Here is a 23,177-nt window from a genome sequence, read left to right as displayed (position 1 = left end):
AAAAAGCCAAGGGAATTGATCACCACCAGATCTGACTTACAAGAAATTCTCAAGGAAGTCCTTCAAGTTGAAATGAAAAGATGCTAAACAGCAATATGAAAACATGAAATTATAAAGCTCACTTACTTGGTAAAGGAGAATATATAGGCTATATAGATGAACACAGAATACTGTGATACTATATTCTGTATATAATACTGTGATACTTTAACAGTGTGTAATCACTTTTAGTGCTGGCATAGAGTTTAAAAGACAAACATATATAAACTATGACTTAAAAATATGTTATTGGACAGACAATATGAAAAGATGTAATTTATAACATCAATAACATAAAATGTTAGGGAATGAGAAGTTAGAGTAGAGATGTATTTAGAAGTCAAGTTTAATTGATGTTCAATTAAGTTATCAGCTTAAAATGGTTTGTTATATATGATGTTTTATGTAAGCCTTAGAAGGTAATGGCAACCCGCTCCAGTACTCTTGCCAGGAAAATCCCATGTACGGAGGAGCCTGGTGCGCTGCAGTCCATGGGGTCACGAAGAGTCAGACACGACTGAACGACTTCACTTTCACTTTTCACTTTCATGCATTAGAGAAGGAAATGGCAACCCACTCCAGCATTCTTGCCTAGAGAATCCCAGGGACGGCGGGGCCTGGTGGGCTGCTGTCTATGGGGTTGCACAGAGTCGGACACGACTGAAGCGACTTAGCAGCAGCAGCAGCAGCACCATGGTAACCACAAAGAATATACTTATAGAAGATACATGAAAGGAAATGGAACAGAATAAAAGCTCATCATTATAAAAATTAACAAATTACAAAAGAAGATAGGAAGAGAGGAAAATAGGGACAAAAAGAGCTATAAGATAGACAGTAAACAAAATGGCAATAGTAAGTACTTTCTTATCAATAACTTTAAATGTAACTGAATTTACATTTATTTCTAAATCAAAAGACAAGGAGTGGCTTAAACAGATTTTTTTAAAGAGCAAAATTCAGCTGTACTATACTCAAATTTGTTAAAGTAGATTTCATGTCATATGTTTTTTTTTTTTTTTTCACAATTAAAAAAATGCAGATAGCCTTTTCACACAATTAAATACGTTTTTATGGTGAAATTCTCTTAATAAACTAGGAATAACTGAGAACTTTCTTACTCTGTTAATTATCTCCCTAAATCTTTAAACAATCATCATACGTAATGGTGGAATTTATAAGAATTCCTTTTAAAACCAGGAAGGAGACATATATGCCTACTGTGACTGCTCATCTTAAAAAATGTGCTGGAGGGCACAGACAACACATTAAGAGAAAGAAACGGAAGTTTAAAGTATTAGAAATGAAGAAAAAAAAACTTTATTAGTTCCAAATACTATGTTTATCTGCACAGACTCTCAAGACAAATTAATACTGGATTTTATCTAGATTCATTTCAGTTCAGTTCAGTCGCTCAGTCGTGTCTTGACTCTGCGACCCGATGGTTGCTAGATATAAAATCAATATATGCTAAGATGATGTAATTTCTATTTACCAATATTCAAAAAAATATGCTATTTTTAAAAAGAAATATTATTTAAGTTATAGCAGGAATTATATGTATCCAGAAAGAGAAGCAGAAAAGGCAATGGCACCCCACTCCAGTACTCTTGCTTGAAAAATCCCATGGATGGAGGAGCCTGGTGGGCTGCAGTCCATGGGGTCGCTAGGAGTCAGACATGACTGAGCGACTTCACTTTCACTTTTACACTCTCATGCATTGGAGAAGGAAATGGCAACCCACTCCAGTGTTCTTGCCTGGAGAATCCCAGGGGCAGGAGAGCCTGGTGGGTTGACGTCTATGGGGTCGCACAGAGTCAGACATGACTGAAGTGACTTAGCAGCAGCAGCAGAAAGAGAAGATGGAACCCAAATTCAGAGATGTTAAAATGTAAAAAAGGGATGTCTTAAAATCACTGTATACCTTTTGGAAATACACACATTTGTTTAAAAATATAAAGAAATGTCAGGGAATTATAAACACCAAAGATGTTCAGGATAATTTTTACTTCTGGTGAGACAGATGAAATAAGATCATGACCTTCAATTCTGTTGGTAATACATTGCCTTTGTTGAGTGATTGATAAAGGAATATTTGTTTTGAATATTTGAAATATTGCATAAAAAATGAAAAAAGAAACCTATCGATATGATTATCCCAGAAAAAGATGTGGGAGTGTGAGCAGAGGAAAAATCAGAGAAATAAAAGTTGGGAGAGTACAGTAAAGCAGAAAGGAAGGAGAAATTTTTAATTAGAAAAAGAGAAGCATTGGTTGACCATGTCCGATGCCATAAAGGAACAGAAAATGGGACAACTGAAAAGAGGTTGTTGGACTTTTTAAAGAAGGCTTTATACTAGCACGACTGTTGATAGCAAGTAATAGAAACTGAACTCAAACTAACATTGGTGGGGGGGTGGGGACAGAGAAGCTTACAAAATCAAAGGATGGACTTGGGAAGAATAACTAACTGGAACCAGATAGTGATGTCTTTAAGGTTTTCTCTTTATTTCATTGTCTGCCTCTCAGACCAACATTTTCCATGTAGCCCTGGCCATGGGTACTATCTCTGTGGTAACATCCTTAGAGCCTAGACCCAAAAGAAGAAAAGGGATTTTTCTTTCTCATGTTTCAGTCTTCCCTTGATTTAAACAGTTTATAAATTTCTGAGAGTACCGGAAAAAATATTTTTTTATCGTGTATTTTTAGTTAGGATATAGATTCATTTCATTATATGCATATTTTTCATCTACATGAATAACTGACAGGAAGTTTGAAAGTTACACAGGATACAAAGCAGTTTTGTTGGGCAGAACCAATATACACATTGCAGTCCATCTAATGCTCCTGACTCACCCATTGCATTGCCAATCATTGTGGCACTCAAAAATGCCCAGTTTGAAAAATATATATCTAAGTAGTATGTACTCTTTGAGAATCACTGATTCAGAAGGAAAGCAGAGAAACCAGGCTAAGTAATAAAAATGAAAAGGACTCCAGACTACCCTCTTCCTAAAGATCTGTATAAGTCATAACATTTCACTTAGCACAATTGACTGAGTCAGGTAAATTATTGAGTGACTACTCTGTTAGGTCAAGCTCTCCTACTTGAATATGATGAACAGAAGATAATGCTAAATAGAAAAATGAAATGAAGAATGGTGGGAGAAGTTCCTATGTGAAATTTTTGTGTTAAAGTTTATTAAGTAAAACCAGTAAGAAATATACTGTGTAATTTAGTCTAAGTCCATGATTTGTAAATCTCTTTTTTCTCCTTTAAATTTCTATTCTATGTCATGAAAGGTTTTTTTTCTTACCTTTTTAATATATATTTCCACATATATTAATTTTTAATGAAAAAATTCCATTTTAAGTGCTATCAATAATCTTTTATAGTATCAGATCCAGAGATGACAAAAACCATTCTTATAAAGAAATGTCCTGTTTTTACTCTATAGAATCTTGTGATGCTTGCACCGGAAATAGAGAAAAGCATTATTAACTTGTTTCCCTTGAGAATTTTAGTAGGGCATACTTATAAATGTAATCACGATCAAATGAAAACTTAGTACTGCTGCTGTTGAGTTTGTAATAAGTTGTAGTGTGTTTTAACTATCCCAACTGGCTTTAATCCAAGTAATTTGTTTGCAGGCTTAGATATAGTACAACTCAGGAAAGACATGTGGTAACTATTAACCCTATCAGTAAAAAATTTCATTTTCTAAGTAGTAAGATTTTATTCATATTTAGTATATATTTAAGAAATATATAACATATTACTCATTTGAATATATAAATGTGGAGATAGAAATGATGATGTTTGGCTTTATTACCCAGAAAGCTGGTAATATTTCATTTAGATTAGTGTGATAATACATGATTCATACAAATTGAGTCCTGTATAATTTAAAAAAATATAATGTTCATTTACATGCATTTTAGAAGCTTATGAATATGTCTTATATGAATTCCAGAAATATATCATAGTCTATTATAAATTTTTAGAAGTTGAAAAATTTTTGAAGAAATACCAATACCTTTCTTCTGAAGTCTATGTAAAAATTAAGTATTATGAGCAATTTTTAATTGTTTAGGCTATGACTTCCATTTACTAACAATACTATATATATGGGCATTAGTTTTCTCAGACCAGTCCACCAAGGCCTTTTTGTGCAATATATACAGTACATTAAAAAGCAATATCATTCCACTACCATGGAAAAAGCAATCAAATAAAAGTATTGAAATCTATTGCTTAGGAAAACCATATTTAATTGGGGAAAATGAGGCAGACTTCATGAGACTTCTGCAAATATTCTAGAGTTTGGTAGCCTCTATTCCTGATAACTCAATCACTATTTATAACTTCACTTGAAATTTTATAGCTGTTCTTTATGTAAATACAGATAAATTATTAATATTACCCTGAAACATCAACTGTTATTTTTGGAGATTTGGCATGTTTATTTCTTTTTTCTCTTTTCTTCATTGTTTTAGTGGTTCAGTTTGGGTAAACTGAACCCCAACTTTTGCTCCAGCACCTATACAACCTAAGTAACTGAACAAAAGTGTTGATAAAAGGGGTAGAGGAAAAATAGAATTTAAGAGGAAATATGTATATATTATAGTACCTGTGAGGAATAGATATTCCTGTGTTGAATTATCTGAGTTTAAGCAGTAGAAAGCAGGAGAAGGGGAATAAAAAAGAGGGATTTAGAAAGACATTGTTCAGTTTCTCTTCTGGCATATCAGATGGTACTGCCAATTTTCTCTCATTCCCATTAGGGAAGGAAATCAGAATGGGAACGCATTGCAACTTGATGATCATCAGTAAGTATGCCATGTGTAGATCAGATATATGGAGGACTGAAACTGAACTTATAATATTACCATATGAACACTGTGAAATTTTTATGCTGGTAAAAATCATGAATTATTTGGGATATACTTTTGGTTCCAAATATCTGTCTCCCTAATGGTAAAAACTCCACCTGCCAGTGCAGGAACGCCAGAGACACAGCTTTGATCCCTGGGCCCGGAATATCCCTTGAAGTAGGAAATGGCAACCCACTCCAGTGTTCTTGCCTAGAAAATTCCATGGACAGACGAGCCTGGCAGGCTACAGTTCTTGGGGTAGCAGAGTCGGACATGACTGAGCAACTGAGCACACACGCACATGTATGTTTTAAGGGCACTTTTGTTTTAGTAACTACAATAGGTGATTTGAAATAATAGCAGAGCTACAGTTGAGCAATTCTTGCTATAAGTAAACCAAATATTGATTTTTTTCCATGAATACTTAAAAGTTAGTTGTATTCGTTAATTTTTCAAGTTTCATATATAATACTTTTTTTGCTGATTCTTTTTCTATAGCTTTGGAAACAGAAGTTTAAGTGATGAGGTTTAACTTCAGTCTAGTTAAAATCCATTAATTTTGTTATTCAGATTATTTTGAAAACACTATATTGCTAGTATCACATAGGTTAATAATTATTGTAAATGCCTGTAATGTCAAAACTATTAATACAAATTAAAAGATACATGTTAAATATTTTTAGTATTGGGGTTGTTTTTAAAAATAAATATTAGTAAGCTGTTTAGACAATTTGACATTTGAAATAAATAGTTTTGATTTGAAAATAGATTTGAAAATAGTTGATTTTCATTTTGAGAAATAATATTCAGGTGTGTTTACAATATAATTATTGGACATCATCTGGAACTTACAAAGCATAAGGGCATTGAATTCATTTTACTCCTTGTAAATGTTACTGAGAGTAGCGTATCTCTTATCCATATTCAGATATCCATATTTCTTTGATAGAATCTAATTTGAGCACAAGACAGATTGGCATTTTCAGTACTATAAAAAACTGCTTTGTTAATTGCAAACCATATTTAGTATGACCTTATAACAAAGTAGCACCTTAAGTGTCATGTTTTGTCTTTAATGTGCACACTGGAGCTGGGTTCATCTGTACTAGACAACTGCACTTCATGAAAAGAGATTTTTTCTTGATAGGCAATTAGCAGTAATTAGGAAGATTCAACTCAATAAGATGTCATCATGAGATTGTTTAAAAAAGTTGAATGTCAGTGACTCAAAAAGAAAGTTCTTCTCACACATAGGTATGGCATGTGAAACATGAAATGTTAATTTAACTTTTCTGCTTATTATTCATGCACAATATTATTTTGTCATTCAGACACTACACTAACAGAGTGTAAAGGGTGTTAAAATAGTGCTGCTAGAATAAAGAGAGGATTAATCTACCATTGGCTAATTAGCCAAAGGGTACTTAATGGTCTCTAAAGGCTACTGAAGTCTAACTACTAGCAAAAGCATTAGTAAAAAGTCCTCTATATTACCTTCATTTGCTTGACATTTGGTGAAGCATACTATAGGCTTTTAATAATTAAACTTGTCAGAAAATAGTTTGTAAATGAGCGATGTTGTAACTAAGTGTATTTTTCATAAGAAAATTTTGTTACATAAATCCACCTGAGATCTTTGTTTTTTGTTTTTGTTTTTTTTGGTTGGTAGTTTTTAATGTTTAATTCTTTTTATTGAAGTTCTCGAGTATCATAACAAAGGAAAATCCATGTTTTAAGTTAAAACACTTGTTACTAACTTGAAAGAGTTATTAATCTGAACTATTTATCTTTCTAGATAAGTACTTGTATGGAAAATATTTTGCTAGTGACCTAGAAACTCATGTAGTGTTCTTTGTAACTCATATAATGTTTTAATTAAGCGACTGTACTTTTAGTTTTATACATGAATGACACGCAGAAGTTTGTTTCTTTCAGTTTTATTATTTACAAAAGAAAAATATTCCCAATGAAAGAATATTAAGACTATCCACAGGATGGAGAAATATCATAAGATTGTGGTGACTTTCTAAGACAGTCTGGCCCATAAAATTTATATGGATATTTTGTAACTAGAATTTTCTCTTCAGTATCTTTTGCTTTAGTTCTGGTAACGAAAATCTTGCTATAATTTCTTAAGATCATAATATAGGATTTTAAAATTGCTGCCTGTACTTAAGTGTGAGCCAGAAAAATCTGATTGTGGTATATAAATGAACTTATGTATTCAATGTGAAATAATTTCATTCAGTATTCTCAGTCCTATGCAAAATTCAAGATTAACTATTTTGGTGAAGTAATTGGAAACAGACCATTCCCATTTAATAATTGCTTACCCTACTTGGACCATCCATGCATTCGAGTTTTGAAAGAAGAAAAAAAAAATAGAGAGACTCCACTATTATTATAAATGGGAACTAACCCTCACCTACTCTGGTTATTTATTGACCTTTTCTAACAACTGATGTCTCACCTTTGTCCTAGCATGGACTGGAAAGAATCCTTCTGCCACCAACTATTTTCTTCACATGCTTCCCAGAATTCCTGCTCCTGTGATCCTGACATTCACCCTCATGAATGGGTTGGGTTTTCTAGCATTTCCATGTGTCTGCTTTTCAGATCCCACTACCCCAACCAAAATGATTTTCAAATGTTTAAATGCTTCATTATTTTAAGTTTCTAATCCAGGTGAAAAATATATGTGGAGAACTGAATAATGTTTTTCAATGCTGTAGGGTTGTTACTACCCAGACCAAAAAAAAAAAAAAAAAAGTCAGAATCAGCCTAAAAAAAGAAATGAAGAGCTGTACCATATCCTATTCCTTTATGCTGCTGCTGCTGCTGCTGCTGCTGCTAAGTCGCTTCAGTCGTGTCCGACTCGGTGCGACCCCATAGACGGCAGCCCACCAGGCTGCCCTGTCCCTGGGATTCTCCAGGCAAGAACACTGGAGTGGGTTGCCATTTCCTTCTCTAATGCATGAAAGTGAAAAGTGAAAGTGAAGTCACTCAGTCGTGTTCGACTTCATGATCCCATGGACTGCACCTCAACTAGTTAAATACTCAAAATGCATTATCTTTACACAGCTAGTATCATGTTGAATGTTTTATTCTTTGGAGACAGCAAGATAAGAGTATCTAAAAATATATTGTTTTGGGGACTGATTAGGGAAATGATTCTTTCTGATTTGATTTTTCTCTAAAACCCTTTTTCTCTTTTTACTTTAGCTATATTATATTTTCCATGGGCCCTGTTTTATATTTTTTCTGATAATTCATTCTTGAACTTTAAAATGTTTACTGAGGCTCCCTGTTGGAGAAGAGACTCGCCATCTCATCAACTGCCCAGAGTTTACTCAGCAGTGGTCTGGCATCTAGAGATGCCTTCTCTAGAGTAAAAGTTGGAAAGCAGGATGGTTGTAGATCTAGCTATGGCCTTTAATGTTATACCTATCTTCCAGGAAACATTTGACAAAACAAATCAAGAGATATACATGGAAGGAAACTGGCTGTAACTCACATTTACCAGACAGGATTTGAAGACGGCAGCAGCTCCCTTAGCTCCCCGATTTGTTTCTCCATATTACTTACTATGGTGTATTGTGATATATTTCTCAGTTATAGACTGATAACTATCTAAAGGCAAGGATTATAACTTTTTTTTATTTATTATCGAAAACACAGAGCTGATAACAGTGCCTACTACATAACATGTATAAAAAGAATGAATCATAGATATTTAATCAGGTCCTCAATCTAGATGTTATCTAGCAAAATCTTCCAGAAAATAGCAAGTTGGGGCCCAAAATAAAAGGCATGAATGAACTCCCATATAAGAGAATAAAGGAGAGTATATCCAGAGAGCCTTATCTACCCTCTTCATGGGATTACTGTTGAGAGCAGCAAAAGAAAACAAGCCACTTTTTGCTTGGCAGTTAAGCTACAAAATGCAGATCTAGAATAGGCAGTTTATATTTATGTCTGAGAAAGTGGAACAATTTTTGGAGCAATTAAAAACATTAACACAAAATTATAGATGAGGAAAAGAAAAAACAGAGTGAGGGGATTATATAAACTATCAATATACAGTGTAGGTTCAAGACACTTGCTTAAGGGAAAGCAGGGTGGCAATAAGGGAAAAAGGAATCAGTGCAAGAAAAGGGCTGCTTTTAAAAAAAAATGGGATTCATACTAATTTTCCATGCTATGTAACAAATTACCATGAATTTAGCAGCTTAGAAACAATATACACTCAGTTGCCATGGTCAGCAACCTGGCACAGGTTAGTTGATCATCTGCTCAGAGTATCACAAGGCTGATTCATTGTGTCAGCCAGGCTGCTTTTCTTTCTGGAGTTCAGGATTTTCTTCCAAGCTTCTGTGTTAGTTGGAAAATTTTAGCTCCTTCTGGTTGTAGGACTGAAGTCACTGTTTTCTTGATTGAGGACCCGTTTCATCACCTGCCTCCTTCCTTAGGCCCTTATCTTATAGACCCCTCTGTAGTCCTCTCACAGAGAAGGCAATGGCACCCCACTCCAGTACTCTTGCCTGGAAAATCCCATGGACAGAGAAGCCTAGTAGGCTGCAGTCCATGGAGTCACTAAGAGTCGGACACAACTGAGCGATTTCACTTTCCCTTTTCACTTTCATGCATTGGAGAAGGAAATGGCAACCCACTCCAGTGTTCTTGCCTGGAGAATCCCAGGGATGGGGGAGCCTGGTGGGCTGCCGTCTATGGGGTCACACAGAGTCGGACACGACTGAAGTGACGCAACAGCAGCTGCAGCAGCAGTCCTCTCAAAACATGGTGACTTACTTCTTCAGGGCCATCAGGAGATTCTCTCTGACCTTTTTTAAAAGGGCTCACCTGGTTATTCAGGACCAGTCAGGATAATCTTGCTTTTGATTAACTCAAAGTCATGTGACTAGGGACCATAATTTACATCTACAGAAACCTTTTGCATATAACATAATGCAAATAGTGTAATCCTGGAAGTGATAGTCTCTCATATTCACAGGTGCAACTCACAAAAATAGGAGTGGGCCATTTGGGGGTCATCCAAGAATTCTCTCAGGATTCTACCACAGTGCTCATTACTGAATAATGAATTCTCTAATATATTCATGTTTCTTCTCACAGTTGCTTAGAGAGTTCTTTCCTTTTTAAAGACTTATGCATCTTCAGTATTACATTTAAATAAATAACTAATAACTAGCATCTCATTTTGAACTTTTATAGTATCAAGTTCTATTTTATAACCTTTGGTTAATATACTTGACTACACATAAATCAGTAAAAATCTCAGTATTATTGTCATTGATGTCAACTTTTAAATTGATATAAACTTTTAAAAAACTGTAAGGAATTGCACTGCTGAAGAGATAAAAAGTCAGAATAACGCATCTGCTTTCAATTGGCTTGTATCCTAGTAAGGAATCTTAAATTAGGAAAAAAGAACATTTCAGTTCAGTTCTGTTCAGTTGCTCACTTGTGTCCGACTCTTTGCGACCCCATGGACTGCAGCACGCCAGGCCTCCCTGTCCATCACCAACCAACTCAAATTCACGTCCATTGAGTCAGTGATAGCATCCAAACATCTCATCCTCTGTCATCCCCTTCTCCTCCTGCCCCCAATCCCTCCCAGCATCAGCGTCTTTTCCAATGAGTCAACTCTTCTTCGCATCAGGTGGCCAAAGAATTGGAGTTTCAGCTTCAACATCAGTCCTTCCAATGAACACTCAGGACTGATCTCCTATCGGATGGACTGGTTGGATCTCCTCGCAGTCCAGGGGACTCTCAAGAGTCTTCTCCAACATCACAGTTCAAAAGCATCAATTCTTCAGTGCTCAGGTTTCTTTATAGTCCAACTCTCACATCCATACATGACTACTGGAAAAACCATAGCTTTGTTGGACTTTTATTGGCAAAGTAATGTCTCTGCTTTTTAATATGCTGTCTACGTTGGTCATAACTTTCCTTCCAAGGAGTAAATGTCTTTTAATTTACTTAAGACAAAAAAAAAAGGTTTGTTCTGTGAGAGGAATTAAACAATTATTTGATATGTGTATGTGTTTCTTTATGTACATGTATATAGCAAACTGTTATTAACTCAGGTTCTCAGCCTTTAGGACACTTAGACTGTGCAGTAGTGTTTTCCACAAGATAATAGTGCTAACAATAAAACTATAAACGTAAAATTTACCAAGTGAGCAAAAACAAGACCGTGAGCTGACTGTGGCTCAGATCATGAACTCGTTATTGCAAAATTCAGACTTAAATTGAAGAAAGTAGGGAAAACCACTAGACCATTCAGGTATGACCTAAATCAAATCCCTTGCGATTACACAGTGGAAGTGACAGATTCAAGGGATTAGATCTGATAGAATGGTGGATGGAGGTTCGTGACATTGTACAGGAAGCAGTGCTAAAAGCATCCCCAAGACAAAGAAATGCAAGAAGGCAAAATGGCTGTCTGAGGAGGCCTTACAAACAGCTAAGAAAAGAAGAGAAGCTAAAGGCAAAGGAGAAAAGGAAAGATACACCCATTTGAATGCAGAGTTCCAAAGAATAGCAAGGAGAGATAAGGAAGCCTTCTCCAGTGATCAATGCAAAGAAATAGAAGAAAACAATAGAATGGGAGAGACTAGAGATTTTTTTCAAGAAAATCAGAGATACCAAGGAAACATTTCATGCAAAGATGGGCACAATAAAGGACAGAAATGGTATGGACCTAACAGAAGCAGAAGATATTTAGAAGAGGTGCCAGCAGAATACACAGAAGAACTATTCAAAAAAGATCTTCATGGCCCAGATAACCACAATGGTGTGATCACTCACCTAGAGCCAGACATCCTGGAATGTGAAGTCAAGTGGGCCTTAGGAAGCATCACTATGAACAAAGCTAGTGGAGGTGATGGAATTCCAGTTGAGCTATTTCAAATCCTGAAAGATAATGCTGTGAAAGTGCTGCACTCAATATGCCAGCAAATTTGGAAAACTCAGCAGTGGCCACAGGCCTGGAAAAGGTCAGTTTTCATTCCAATCCCAAAGAAAGTTCAAATTATCTCACAGCTGCACTCGTCTCACACACTAGTAAAGTAATGCTCAAAATTCTCCAAGCCAGGCGTCCACAGTACATGAACCATGAACTTCGAGATGTTCAAGCTGGATTTAGAAAAGGCAGAGGAACCAGAGATCAAATTGTCAACATCCACTGGATCATGGAAAAAGCAAGAGAGTTCCAGAAAAACATCTACTGCTTTATTGACTATGCCAAAGCCTTTGACTGTGTGGATCACAATAAACTGTGGAAAATTCTGAAAGAGATGGGATTACCAAGACCACCTTATCTGCCTCTTGAGAAATTTGTATGCAGGTCAAGAAGCAACAGTTAGAACTGGACATGGAACCACAGACTGGTTCCAAATCAGGGAAGGAGTACATCAAGGCTGTATATCGTCACCCTGTTTATTTAACTTATAAGCAGAGTACATCATGTGAGATGCACGGCTGGATGAACCACAAGCTGGAATCAAGATTGCTGGGAGAAATATCAATAACCTCAGATGTGCAGATGACACAACCCTTATAGCAGAAAGCAAAGAAGAACTAAAAAGCCTCTTGATAAAAGTAAAGGAGGAGAACGAAGAAGTTGGCTTAAAGCTCAACATTCAGAAACCTAAGATCATGGCATCGGGTCCCATCACATCATGGCAAATAGTTGGGGAAACAATGGAAACTTGAAAGACTGTTTTTGGAGGGTTCCAGAATCACTGCAGATGATGACTGCAGCCATGAAATTAAAAGACGCTTACTCCTTGGAAGAAAAGCTATGACCAACCTAGACAGCATATTAAAAAGCAGAGACATTACTTTGCCAACAAAAGTCCGTCTAGTCAAAGCTGTGCTTTTTCCATTAGTCAGGTATGGTGTAAGAGTTGGACTATAAAGAAAGCTGAGTGCCAAAGAATTGATGCTTTTGAACTGTGGTGTTGGAGAAGACTCTTGAGAGTCCCTTGGACTGCAAAGAGATCCAACCAGTCCATCCTAAAGGAAATCAGTCCTGAATATTCATTGGAAGCACTGATGCTGAAGCTGAAACTCCAATACTTTGGCCACCTAATGCAAAGAAATGACTTATTAGAAAAGATCTGATGCTGTGAAAGATTGAAGGTGGGAGGAGAAGGGGATGACATAGGATGAGATGGTTGGATGGCATCACCAACTTGATGGACTTGAGTTTGAGTAAGCTCCAGGAGTTGGTGATAGACAGGGAAGCCTGACATGCTGCAGTCCATGAGGTTGCAAAGAGTCGGACATGACAGAGCGACTGAACTGAACTGATCGTAGATTAAAAAAAATAAAATCTGCCCTCAAAATTACTTTTACTAGGTAAGCAAGCATCATCTGTTTTTAAGTAGGGAAACAAAATCAAGTTCTTGCTCAGTGTCACTCAGTAAGTGTCACCAATGTCACGGGTAAGCAGTATATCCCAAAGCAGAATCCATGAGTTATAACTCTTCCAAGGTTTTAGTATTATTTATGATTTCAATGTGATATGACTTAATTATTTTAAAATCTTGATTTGAGGTGGAAAGGTAAAAATATAGAAATAAGAATCATGCTTCTGATAAAAAGAGAAAAATAGTGATTTTAAGAGTTATTTTAATGTATTGGTAGATTTTACAGCACAATCACTTTCTAACAAGGTCACCACAAATGTCTCACATTCCAAACCAAGTATAAATAAAAGAAAGTTATTCTTTATGCTTCTCGACTATAACATTTCTCAAATAAGGAACAGAATTCTTAAACTGAGAATAGTCATTATTACTTTTCCAAAATGCTAGTGGATAAGCAAAGGATTCCAAGCTGATAGAATATATGATTTGTGTATTTCCTCTTTCAACAGGTGCTGTGTATCATTTCTAGGCATATATAATTAATATTGAAAATATGTTCTAAAGATTGTAGATTTAAAATAGTTTAATGAAAGCAAGATTTATATTTTAATAACAGGTCATTTGTTTCATTGCCTCCATAATTTCAGTGTTTCTTTGTTTACTATATTTTTATACCAATAAATTGAAGTTAAAACATACATATACATATCTTTTAAAGAAATATATTTATTCCCTTAGTCTTTGCTCAACAAAGGATTTATTTATGAAGTCAGGATTTGCCACTGTGGAAAGAATATATCTAATTGCGTACAAGTTTAACAAATAAGAGAATCCACCAGGAAGAAAATTGATTCATCAAAATTTAGTCTTCTGTGTTGCTTGAAATTCTACCTGGGATTGTAGCCATGAGTTATGTATTACCAAATGAAACTCTCAAAAATTCTAATTTAGATGCAAAGCATTAACTTTAGGATTGATGAATGTTCTGTTGCATACTATTTAAGTAAAAGTGTGGCTCAACAGTAAAGAATCTGCCTGCCAGTGCAGGAGACACAGGTTCTATCCCTGGGTGGCAAAGATCCCCTGGAGAAGGAAATGGCAACCCACTCCAGTATTCTTGCTTGGAGAATCTCATGGACAGAGGAGCCTAGTGGGCTATAGTCCAGGGCATCACAGAGTCAGACATGACTGAGAAACTTGGCAGCCAGTATTCTTGCCTGGAGAATTCCATGGATAAAGGAGCCTCGCAGGCTATAATATAGTCCATGGGGTCGCAAAGAGTCGGACACGACTTAGTGACTAAACAACAGCAAAGAATATTACATTGCTAATAAAAATGTATTTTAATTTATATAGTAATAAAATAATAGTATTGTATGGCACATGGAACTCTGCTCAATATTATGTAGCAGCCTGGATGGGAGTGGGGTTTGGTGGAGAATGGATACACATACATGTATGGCTGAGTCCCTTCGCTTTTCACCTGAAACTGTCACAGCATTGTTAATCCGCTATATCCCAGTACAAAATAAAACGTTCAGAAGAAAAAAGTAGAAATATTATAAATAAAAGATGAAATCAATATGTGCCTTTATATTACCATCTGTGTTACAAAAAAGTAGGCTTGAATTTTTGAAATCTTTCTTCTGGTTCTTAGTATATAGAAGGCATAGCTTTTAGATACCATGTTGGGGTTTGGGGTGGATACATAGGTGAACAAATGCATAGTCCTCTCTCAAGGCTTTACTCGGGTTCATGGTTGGGGAACAGGCACATGCTATTTGAGCTAAGAAAATGAAGAAGCTACTTGGTTGGAAAAGAAGAAAACTACAGAGAAGGCTTCAGAAAGGAGGAAATACTTTACACATGAGAGAAATTTCAGCAGAGGAAATACCATGTGTAGAGTCATAGAAGTAGAAATGGCTGAAAGGTTTGGGGAAGAGCAGGTAAGTTTGACTGCAAGTGATATCTGACTGAAACACAAATTGAAGCTAAATCTGACAGAGCTTTATAATAACCACAAATATCTGCGCTTTAGTCTTTTGGGCTGAGGAACCTCTGAAGAGTTTTGAATCAGAGAATCACAGGTCGGTGTTGTTTTGGGAAGTTGCATAAAAGATGGTTTGAACGTAGAGAAAGGTTGCCTGTAAGCTACTGCAGCAGTCTTAGTGGGATAATAAGTCTTCATTATTAAGAAAGTTGCAGAAGGAAATGAGTATGAGAAACATTACATCATTTATAGAACCTGACAATTGATTGGACACAGAGCATTAATGAACATGATAACCAGGAAGATTTTCAGATTTAGGGAAATTATGAGTTTGCTTTTAGATATTAAGTAGTTGTTACCTTTGGGACAATCAAGGAATAAATATTTCCTGAAAATCTAAAAAAAACAACCTTTTAGATCATAGGTTGAAATAGAGCCAAAAAAATAAGTTTTTATCATCAAAACATACTTTTTACTTCACAAACATATAGTTTAATCTCAAATATATCAAACCCTAGTTCTGAACTCATGATCTGAAGTATTCATATTTTACGGTATACACATGAACACACACATACATATGAAATTATAGATTTATTGGTATTCTTTTAGAGATTGTGTTTAAACATAGTGTTAATATTTAAATAACTTATGTCCCATATATATATGACTATATGTGTTAGCATATCTTTTACTGTTTTAATTAGAATTCTTAACAAAGAAAGATTTTTTTCCCCCTCTGAGAGATTTAAGCAATTTTGTCTAATTGTTCCTTATGTTAAACTACCATATTATAAGCTTCTTTGGAATAATAAAATAGTAGCGCAGTTATCCTTTTAAGGATTTCTAGGTTGTTATGCCATTACAGCTTGGTGGCATTCTGCTGACTACAGATTGGTGAATGAGAGGGGATAACATTAAGATGGTTTCTTTTACACTGTTTCATAAAAGCATTACCAGTATGTCATTTAGTAAAATGTTTATGTTATTAAAAATTCAAATGTAAGGAGTTCAATATAAACTACCTCAACATTACAAAGAGGATTGTCAACTATCAATCAAGTGCATGAAACTGAGCAAATTCATTTGTATACTATTTATTTGAACTAAATCTCTAATAAGCCTCTTCTGCTAATTGGACTTAACATTTATGTTGCTAAATGAGAAGCATTTTGGCTGCTATATAGGGTGGTAAGACTTACCCAATGGAATAAACAACTAACATCTGTTATCCTGTCCTGCTCCAGCTTGGCTTTTACAAGTTAAGGATATCGGCCCTGAAGACAAGGTTATCAAATATGTGAATCTCTGGCACACCCACATTTACATGAAGGCAAAGAAATAGCACATCATGGGTAAAGACCTGCTAACCAAAAGATACTCAGTACAGCTAGTCTATTTTCTTTTAACCTTTAAAAGCCTTACAACCTTAAGCAAAAACTAGTGGAAATTAAAATTTTTGCAAAATAACTTCTTATAATTAGTGTCACTTTTTTGGTTAGGATTTTCCTACCTGTACAAATTGATGCTGATAGTTGTTCAGTTCAGTTGCTCAGTCATGTCTGACTCTTTGCGACCCCATGAACCTCAGCACGCCAGGCCTTCCTGTCTATCACCAACTCCCGGGGTTTACCCAAACTCACATCCATTGAGTCAGTGATACCATCTAACCATCTCATCCTCTGTCGTCCCCTTCTCCTCCTGCCCTCAATCTTTCCCAACATCATGGTCTTTTCAAATGAATCAGCTCTTCGCATCAGGTGGCCAAAGAATTGGAGTTTCAGCTTCAACATCAGTCCTTCCAATGAACACCCAGGACTGATTTCCTTTAGAATGGACTGGTTGGATCTCTTTGCAGTCCAAGGGACTCTCAAGAGTCTTCTCCAACACCACAGTTCAAAAGCATCAATAATTCTGTGCTCAGCTTTCTTTATAGTCCAACTCTCACATCCATACCTGACTACTGGAAAAACCATAGCCTTGACTAGATGGACCTTTGTTGACATGATAGTTGTTAGGTTAACTGTAATTGCTTTTATAACAAATTTATACTTATTTTCTTTAAAAAGAAGCTAAATTCGGATTTGGCTGAGCTTCAAAAAGAAAAAGAAGATTTACTAAAGAGAGTAGAATCTTCATCTGAAATCACATGTTTGACTGAAGAAGTTGCCCAGGTAACAGTTCCACGGATACAGATTACATCACTTGGCCCTTCAAGGAGCATGGATTTGGAAATGAAGCAATTGCAGTGTAAACTAAAGGTGATTATAAATTTTATTAAAGATGAAAACATGTGTTATTTAAAGATATGTTTAAAGATATCCTTAGAGAATATTTTAAGAATATCACTAAAGAATCCTTAAAGATATGTTTCTGTCAATTTTAACTTTACTAATAAAGGTAAATTATGGTATAAATAATCGTTAAATTATTAATACTACACTTAACCTCATCTTTCTTTTTAGCATGATAGATTCTTATCTGGTAATTCATTATACTGTTCTCTGAAAAAAATGACAAGGCAATATGAGATCCTAACTTAGGAGATGATGGAAACTGGCCATTGCCATTTATTCCACTATTCACTTCCTCTCTGCCTGCTACTGAACAGAATTATTTTCAAACATGTAATGTATCAACATAAATAGACTTTCTTTCCTGTACATATTTGCTACTATTTTAATTTGGTGGTTCTTTGTTGGAGATGGGGAACTAGAGAAGAGAGAGGAGGCACAGAGCAAAGGTGAGTTGGTTTAATAGATTTCAGCAAGTTAAACCTGAGAGAGAATAAAAAGCAGTGCTCCTTTTGTTTATAAAGAATTATGTCTTAAGTCCAGGTGAAACTGTCAGCAACGTACAAGTAAGATTGGCCTTATGCTAAAGAGAAATGTCTTGTAAGCAAGAGGGTTTGTGAGTTTTAATTGGAAAGTTTACTTTCATGCTTCTTAAAACATGGTCATTTATTCCTCACATATTAATTATTTTCTTCAGTGGATTGCTCGCTGGAAGCTAAATGTATGTGGGACCATAGCTATAATGAGAGTTACTAAAAGAAAATTCTGGTTGAAAATGCACAGAATATAACAGTATAAACCATGACTGTTATGAGAGTATGAGGGTATAGAATTGTCCGATAGACTCTGTTGCTTTCAGTCCAAAATATTATATGTGTTCTCTCTAATAATAACATCTTTAAATGAAGGATTACTAGTAGGATAAACTAGGATAAAGTTTAAAATAAGTTCATGTACTATTGCTTGAAAATATTTTGCTTTATTATTAATAATCAGATAAAACAATTGATATTAATTTAGATGCTTATTAAAAGTCATTTTTCAGAGAGGTCTTGTGTACAGAACTTGCCTTAACAACTACATTTTATAAGTTTTAACTACCTTACATAATAGAAATGAGAAAAAATAGTTGTGTAAGTTTGGGTCTGTATATCTTCTCTTAAAATGTGTTTCTGACTGAATAAAATGGAGTAAAATGTATACATTGAACATTGCAGTGTTTAGATTTTATATGGAGGATAAAATCCATTGAGGTCTTCTTTGATCTTATCTACCACAGAGACTTTTATTCACAGTTCTGTGATTCTTCTTATATTTGTTTTATGTGCCTAATAGTTTTGTTTTCACCAAGATAAAATAGAATGTTAAATCCAGTAGTGTCTAATCTGACGTCTAAATTTTTTAAATTGTCAGTAATTTTAAGTTGATTTTTATTTTACTTATTTGATTTTGCTTACTTTTAATACTTTGTAACAAATTTTGGTAATAGGCTTATATGGATATCTGTAAGCTTCTTGGAGCATGGTGTCCCATGGTGTAAGTTTTTACCCTGTCTTAAAGGTGATACTAATACGAATGACTAAAGCAATTTAGATCATGCTTGATGTAAGTTTGAAGTGACATTGTCCATATCTAACTCAGAGTCCTGAAACACTGATCAGGCTACATAGGGATAAAAAGGATAAATTTTTATTTTTGTCTTATTTCATGTTTTAATATGGAAATATTCTGGAAGACTAGGTACTTTTAAGTACCTAGTAGTCTAGGTACTACAATTTATGTTTTGATATTGTGTTGGTTTACTAGGATTGCCATAACAAAATACCATCGAGTGGCTGGCTTGAATAATAGAAGTTTTTTTTCCCATAGTTCTGGAGTCTAGAAATCTAAGCTTAAAATAGTGGCAAGCTTGATTTCCTCTAAGGCCTCTTTCCTTGTCTTGTGGATGGCCACCTTCTTGCTGTGCCCTCACACTGCCATCTCTCAGGCTGTGTGGCCTGTTTTAATTCTTCTCTTATAAGGAAACCAGTCTTATTAGATAAACGCCTTCCCATGTGACCTCATTTTACCTAATTCAGTTCAGTTCAGTTCAGTCGCTCAGTCGTGTCCAACTCTTTGCGACCCCATGAACGGCAGCACGCCAGGCCTCCCTGTCCATCACCAACTCCCAGAGTTCACCCAAACTCGTGTCCATCAAGTCAGTGATGCCATCCAGCCATCTCATCCTCTGTCGTCCCCTTCTCCTCCTGCCCCCAATCCCTCCCAGCATCAGGGTCTTTTCCAATGAGTCAACTCTTCGCACGAGGTGGCCAAAGTATTGGAGTTTCAGCTTCAGCATCAGTCCTTCCAATGAACACCCAGGGCTGATCTCCTTCAGAATGGACTGGTTGGATCTTCTTGCAGTCCAAGGGACTCGCAAGAGTTTTCTCCAACACCACAGTTCAAAAGCATCAATTCTCCGGCACTCAGCTTTCTTCACAGTCCAACTCTCACATCCATACATGACCACTGGAAAAGCCATAGCCTTGAGTAGATGGACCAAGTACATTTTGAGGTACTCTGTAGGGGAAGGTTAGGACTTTAGCATATGAATTTTGCCAGGACACAATTCAGCTCATCAGTTCAGTTCAGTCGCTCAGTCGTGTCCGACTCTTTGCGACCCCATGAATCACAGCACGCCAGGCCTCCCTGTCCATCACCAACTCCTGGAGTTCACTCAGACTCACGTCCATCAAGTCAGTGATGCCATTCAGCCATCTCATCCTCTGTTATCCCCTTCTCCTTCTGCCCCCAGTCCCTCCCAGCATCAGAGTCTTTTCCAGTAAGTCAACTCTTGGCATGAGGTGGTCAAAGTACTGGAGTTTCAGCTTTAGCATCAGTCCTTCCAAAGAACACCCAGGACTGATCTCGTTCAGAATGGACTGGTTGGATCTCCTTGCAGTCCAAGGGACTCTCAAGAGTCTTCCCCAACACCACAGTTCAAAAGCATCAATTCTTCGGCGCTCAGCTTTCTTCACAGTCCAACTCTCACATCCATACATGACCACTGGAAACACCATAGCCTTGACTAGATGGACCTTTGTTGGCAAAGTAATATCTCTGCTTTTCAATATGCTATCTAGGTTGATCATAACTTTCCTTCCAAGGAGTAAGCGTCTTTTAATTTCATGGCTATAATCACCATCTGTGATTCCAGAGTGATTTTGGAGCCCAAAAAAATAAAGTCTGACACTGTTTCCACTGTTCCCCATCTATTTCCCATGAAGTGATGGGACCAGATGCCATGATCTTCGTTTTCTGAATGTTGAGTTTTAAGCCAACTTTTTCACTCTCCTCTTTCACCTTCATCAAGAGGCTTTTTAGTTCCTCCTCACTTTCTGCCATAAGGGTGGTGTCATCTGCATATCTGAGGTTATTGATATTTCTCCCGGCAATCTGGATTCCAGCTTGTGCTTCCTCCAGCCCAGCATTTCTCATGATGTACTCTGCATATAAGTTAAATAAGCAGGGTGACAATATACAGCCTTGATGTACTCCTTTTCCTATTTAGAACCAGTCTGTTGTTCCATGTCCAGTTCTAACTGTTGCTTCCTGACCTGCATACAAATTTCTCAAGAGGCAGGTCAGGTGGTCTGGTATTCCCATCTCTTTCAGAACTTTCCACAGTTTATTGTGATCCACACAGTCAAAGACTTTGGCATAGTCAATAAAGCAGAAATAGATGTTTTTCTGGAACTCTCTTGTTTTTTCAATGATCCAGCAGATGTTTGGCAATTTGGTCTCTGGTTCCTCTGCCTTTTCTAAAACCAGCTTGAACATCTGGAAGTTCATAGTTCACGTATTGATGAAGCCTGGTTTGGAGAATTTTGAGTATTACTTTACTAGCGTGTGAGATGAGTGCAATTGTGTGGTAGTTTGAGCATTCTTTGGTATTGCCTTTCTTTGGGATTGGAATGAAAACTGACCTTTTCCAGTCCTGTGGCCACTGCTGAGTTTTCCAAATTTGCTCTCATATTGAGTGCAGCACTTTCACAGCATCATCTTTCAGGATTTGAAATAGCTCAACTGGAATTCCATCAGCCCATATAAGGTATCAAATTGCTAACATGATTTTCCAAGAAATAGAGTATTTTCTACTTAATGTTTTTTATGCCTATTTTTTTTGAAAAACCTGGTTAGATTTGACTCTTAAAGATTTACATCCATCTGTTTTGTTTTATCCAATGAATTTAAACTTTTCTATGTAAATTCTTAGGTATATCTCTGAGATGTCCATGGTTCATTCAGAAATTAGAGGGCTCATGTGCATTTTCTGTAGCTTCATTTTTATGCACATTAGACTCATTTTCTCAAGGAACTCAACTTTATATAGATAGATAATAAGATACGTACTAACATAAAACTGCCTTCCAGTAAATGATATATACATTGGTTATTTCTATTTAATTTGTAACTTTTTATGCAATCTGGGTTGAATAGTATACTAATTTATATTTGTGGTTTTTTTTGACCACTTAATTGTTGAAAACATACTTTTTGATATATACTGTGTTCTCTTCCAGCTTTCCAGTAAGTTAATAATGAAGAATAATAGTTTTTAAACTACTTTTACTTTATATATAATCTATTGTCAATCTAGTTCTAAGTCTTTTAAAAATGTTAACTCATTACTCATTTCAAGCCTATAAGAGAAGTTCTATTATTATATCTATTTGATAGTTAAGAAAACTGAGTAAGTTAATTGTTCAAGGTCACAAAGCTACTAAAGAGGCAGAGCTGAGATTAGAACTCAATCAATAGGGCTCCAGAGTCCATGCTTTTATTCAGAAATTTTAAAAAGAATTTAATAAACAGAAAAACTCTAACCAAGATAGATTACCATTATGACATCTTTGAAATATATCTTTTATTCCAGATTTTGTAGCTGCAGATAAATACTATGTTGTAGGAAATGGAAAAGAGTCAGGGGACCTAGGTTTTGATCATTTTTCGTCCAGTAACTTCTGAGACCTGACTGAGCAAATAACTTGGCTTTTCCAGAGGTCTAGAACAGGGACAACTTTGTACCCTCTTCAAAAGGATTTCTGAGGATTAAAATAGCTGTGAGGTTTAGAGAGTCTGACAAAAGTATCTGTAAGCTGGCATTGTTTTATTTATTATAATTCTATAATCCCTCCATTATCCAGAAGTCAGAATTACTGCATTTTTCAGCCACATAAAATAACAAGCATAAATTTTAAAACATAAAAGAATCAGTTATCTTAAAATCTACTTAGTTTATTCTGTTGAAAATATTTTCACTCTTCATTTACTACCTATTGTTTTTTATTTTAAATACAGCTGTAATGAGTTTATTTGTTTACCTTCTCAGCAGAAAACACCTCAAAGGCAGCAAATTAGAAGTATTCATACTAAGGGACAGGATGAATTTTTTTAGGCAGAAATATTGAGAGAAGTAAGAAGTTATGATCAACAGATTGATAGATAAAGAAAATATAAAAATGCTAAGGTAAAAATACAAAATTAGAAAAACAGCAGCCTGGTACCATTCAGAGCAAGGCTGAGTAGCCATTTATATCATGAT

The 23,177-nt window shown here is 35.7% G+C and overlaps 1 protein-coding gene across 3 annotated transcripts in view; it reads left to right on the top strand.

Moving 5' to 3' along the window:
- Positions 1–23,177, top strand: part of CNTLN (centlein) — a 341,713-nt gene that overhangs the window by 277,002 nt on the left and 41,534 nt on the right. For all 3 annotated transcript variants that reach the window (XM_055577973.1, XM_055577972.1, XM_055577974.1), the window contains one exon: positions 17,369–17,560. In XM_055577973.1, coding sequence (XP_055433948.1) covers positions 17,369–17,560 — 192 coding nt within the window. The remainder of the gene's footprint in view (positions 1–17,368; positions 17,561–23,177) is intronic.

Source organism: Bubalus kerabau, chromosome 4, assembly GCF_029407905.1.
Source record: "Bubalus kerabau isolate K-KA32 ecotype Philippines breed swamp buffalo chromosome 4, PCC_UOA_SB_1v2, whole genome shotgun sequence".
Classification (NCBI taxonomy): domain Eukaryota; kingdom Metazoa; phylum Chordata; class Mammalia; order Artiodactyla; family Bovidae; genus Bubalus; species Bubalus kerabau.
Note: the sequence above shows the minus strand (reverse complement) of the source record. Positions and strands in the feature narration are given on the sequence as shown.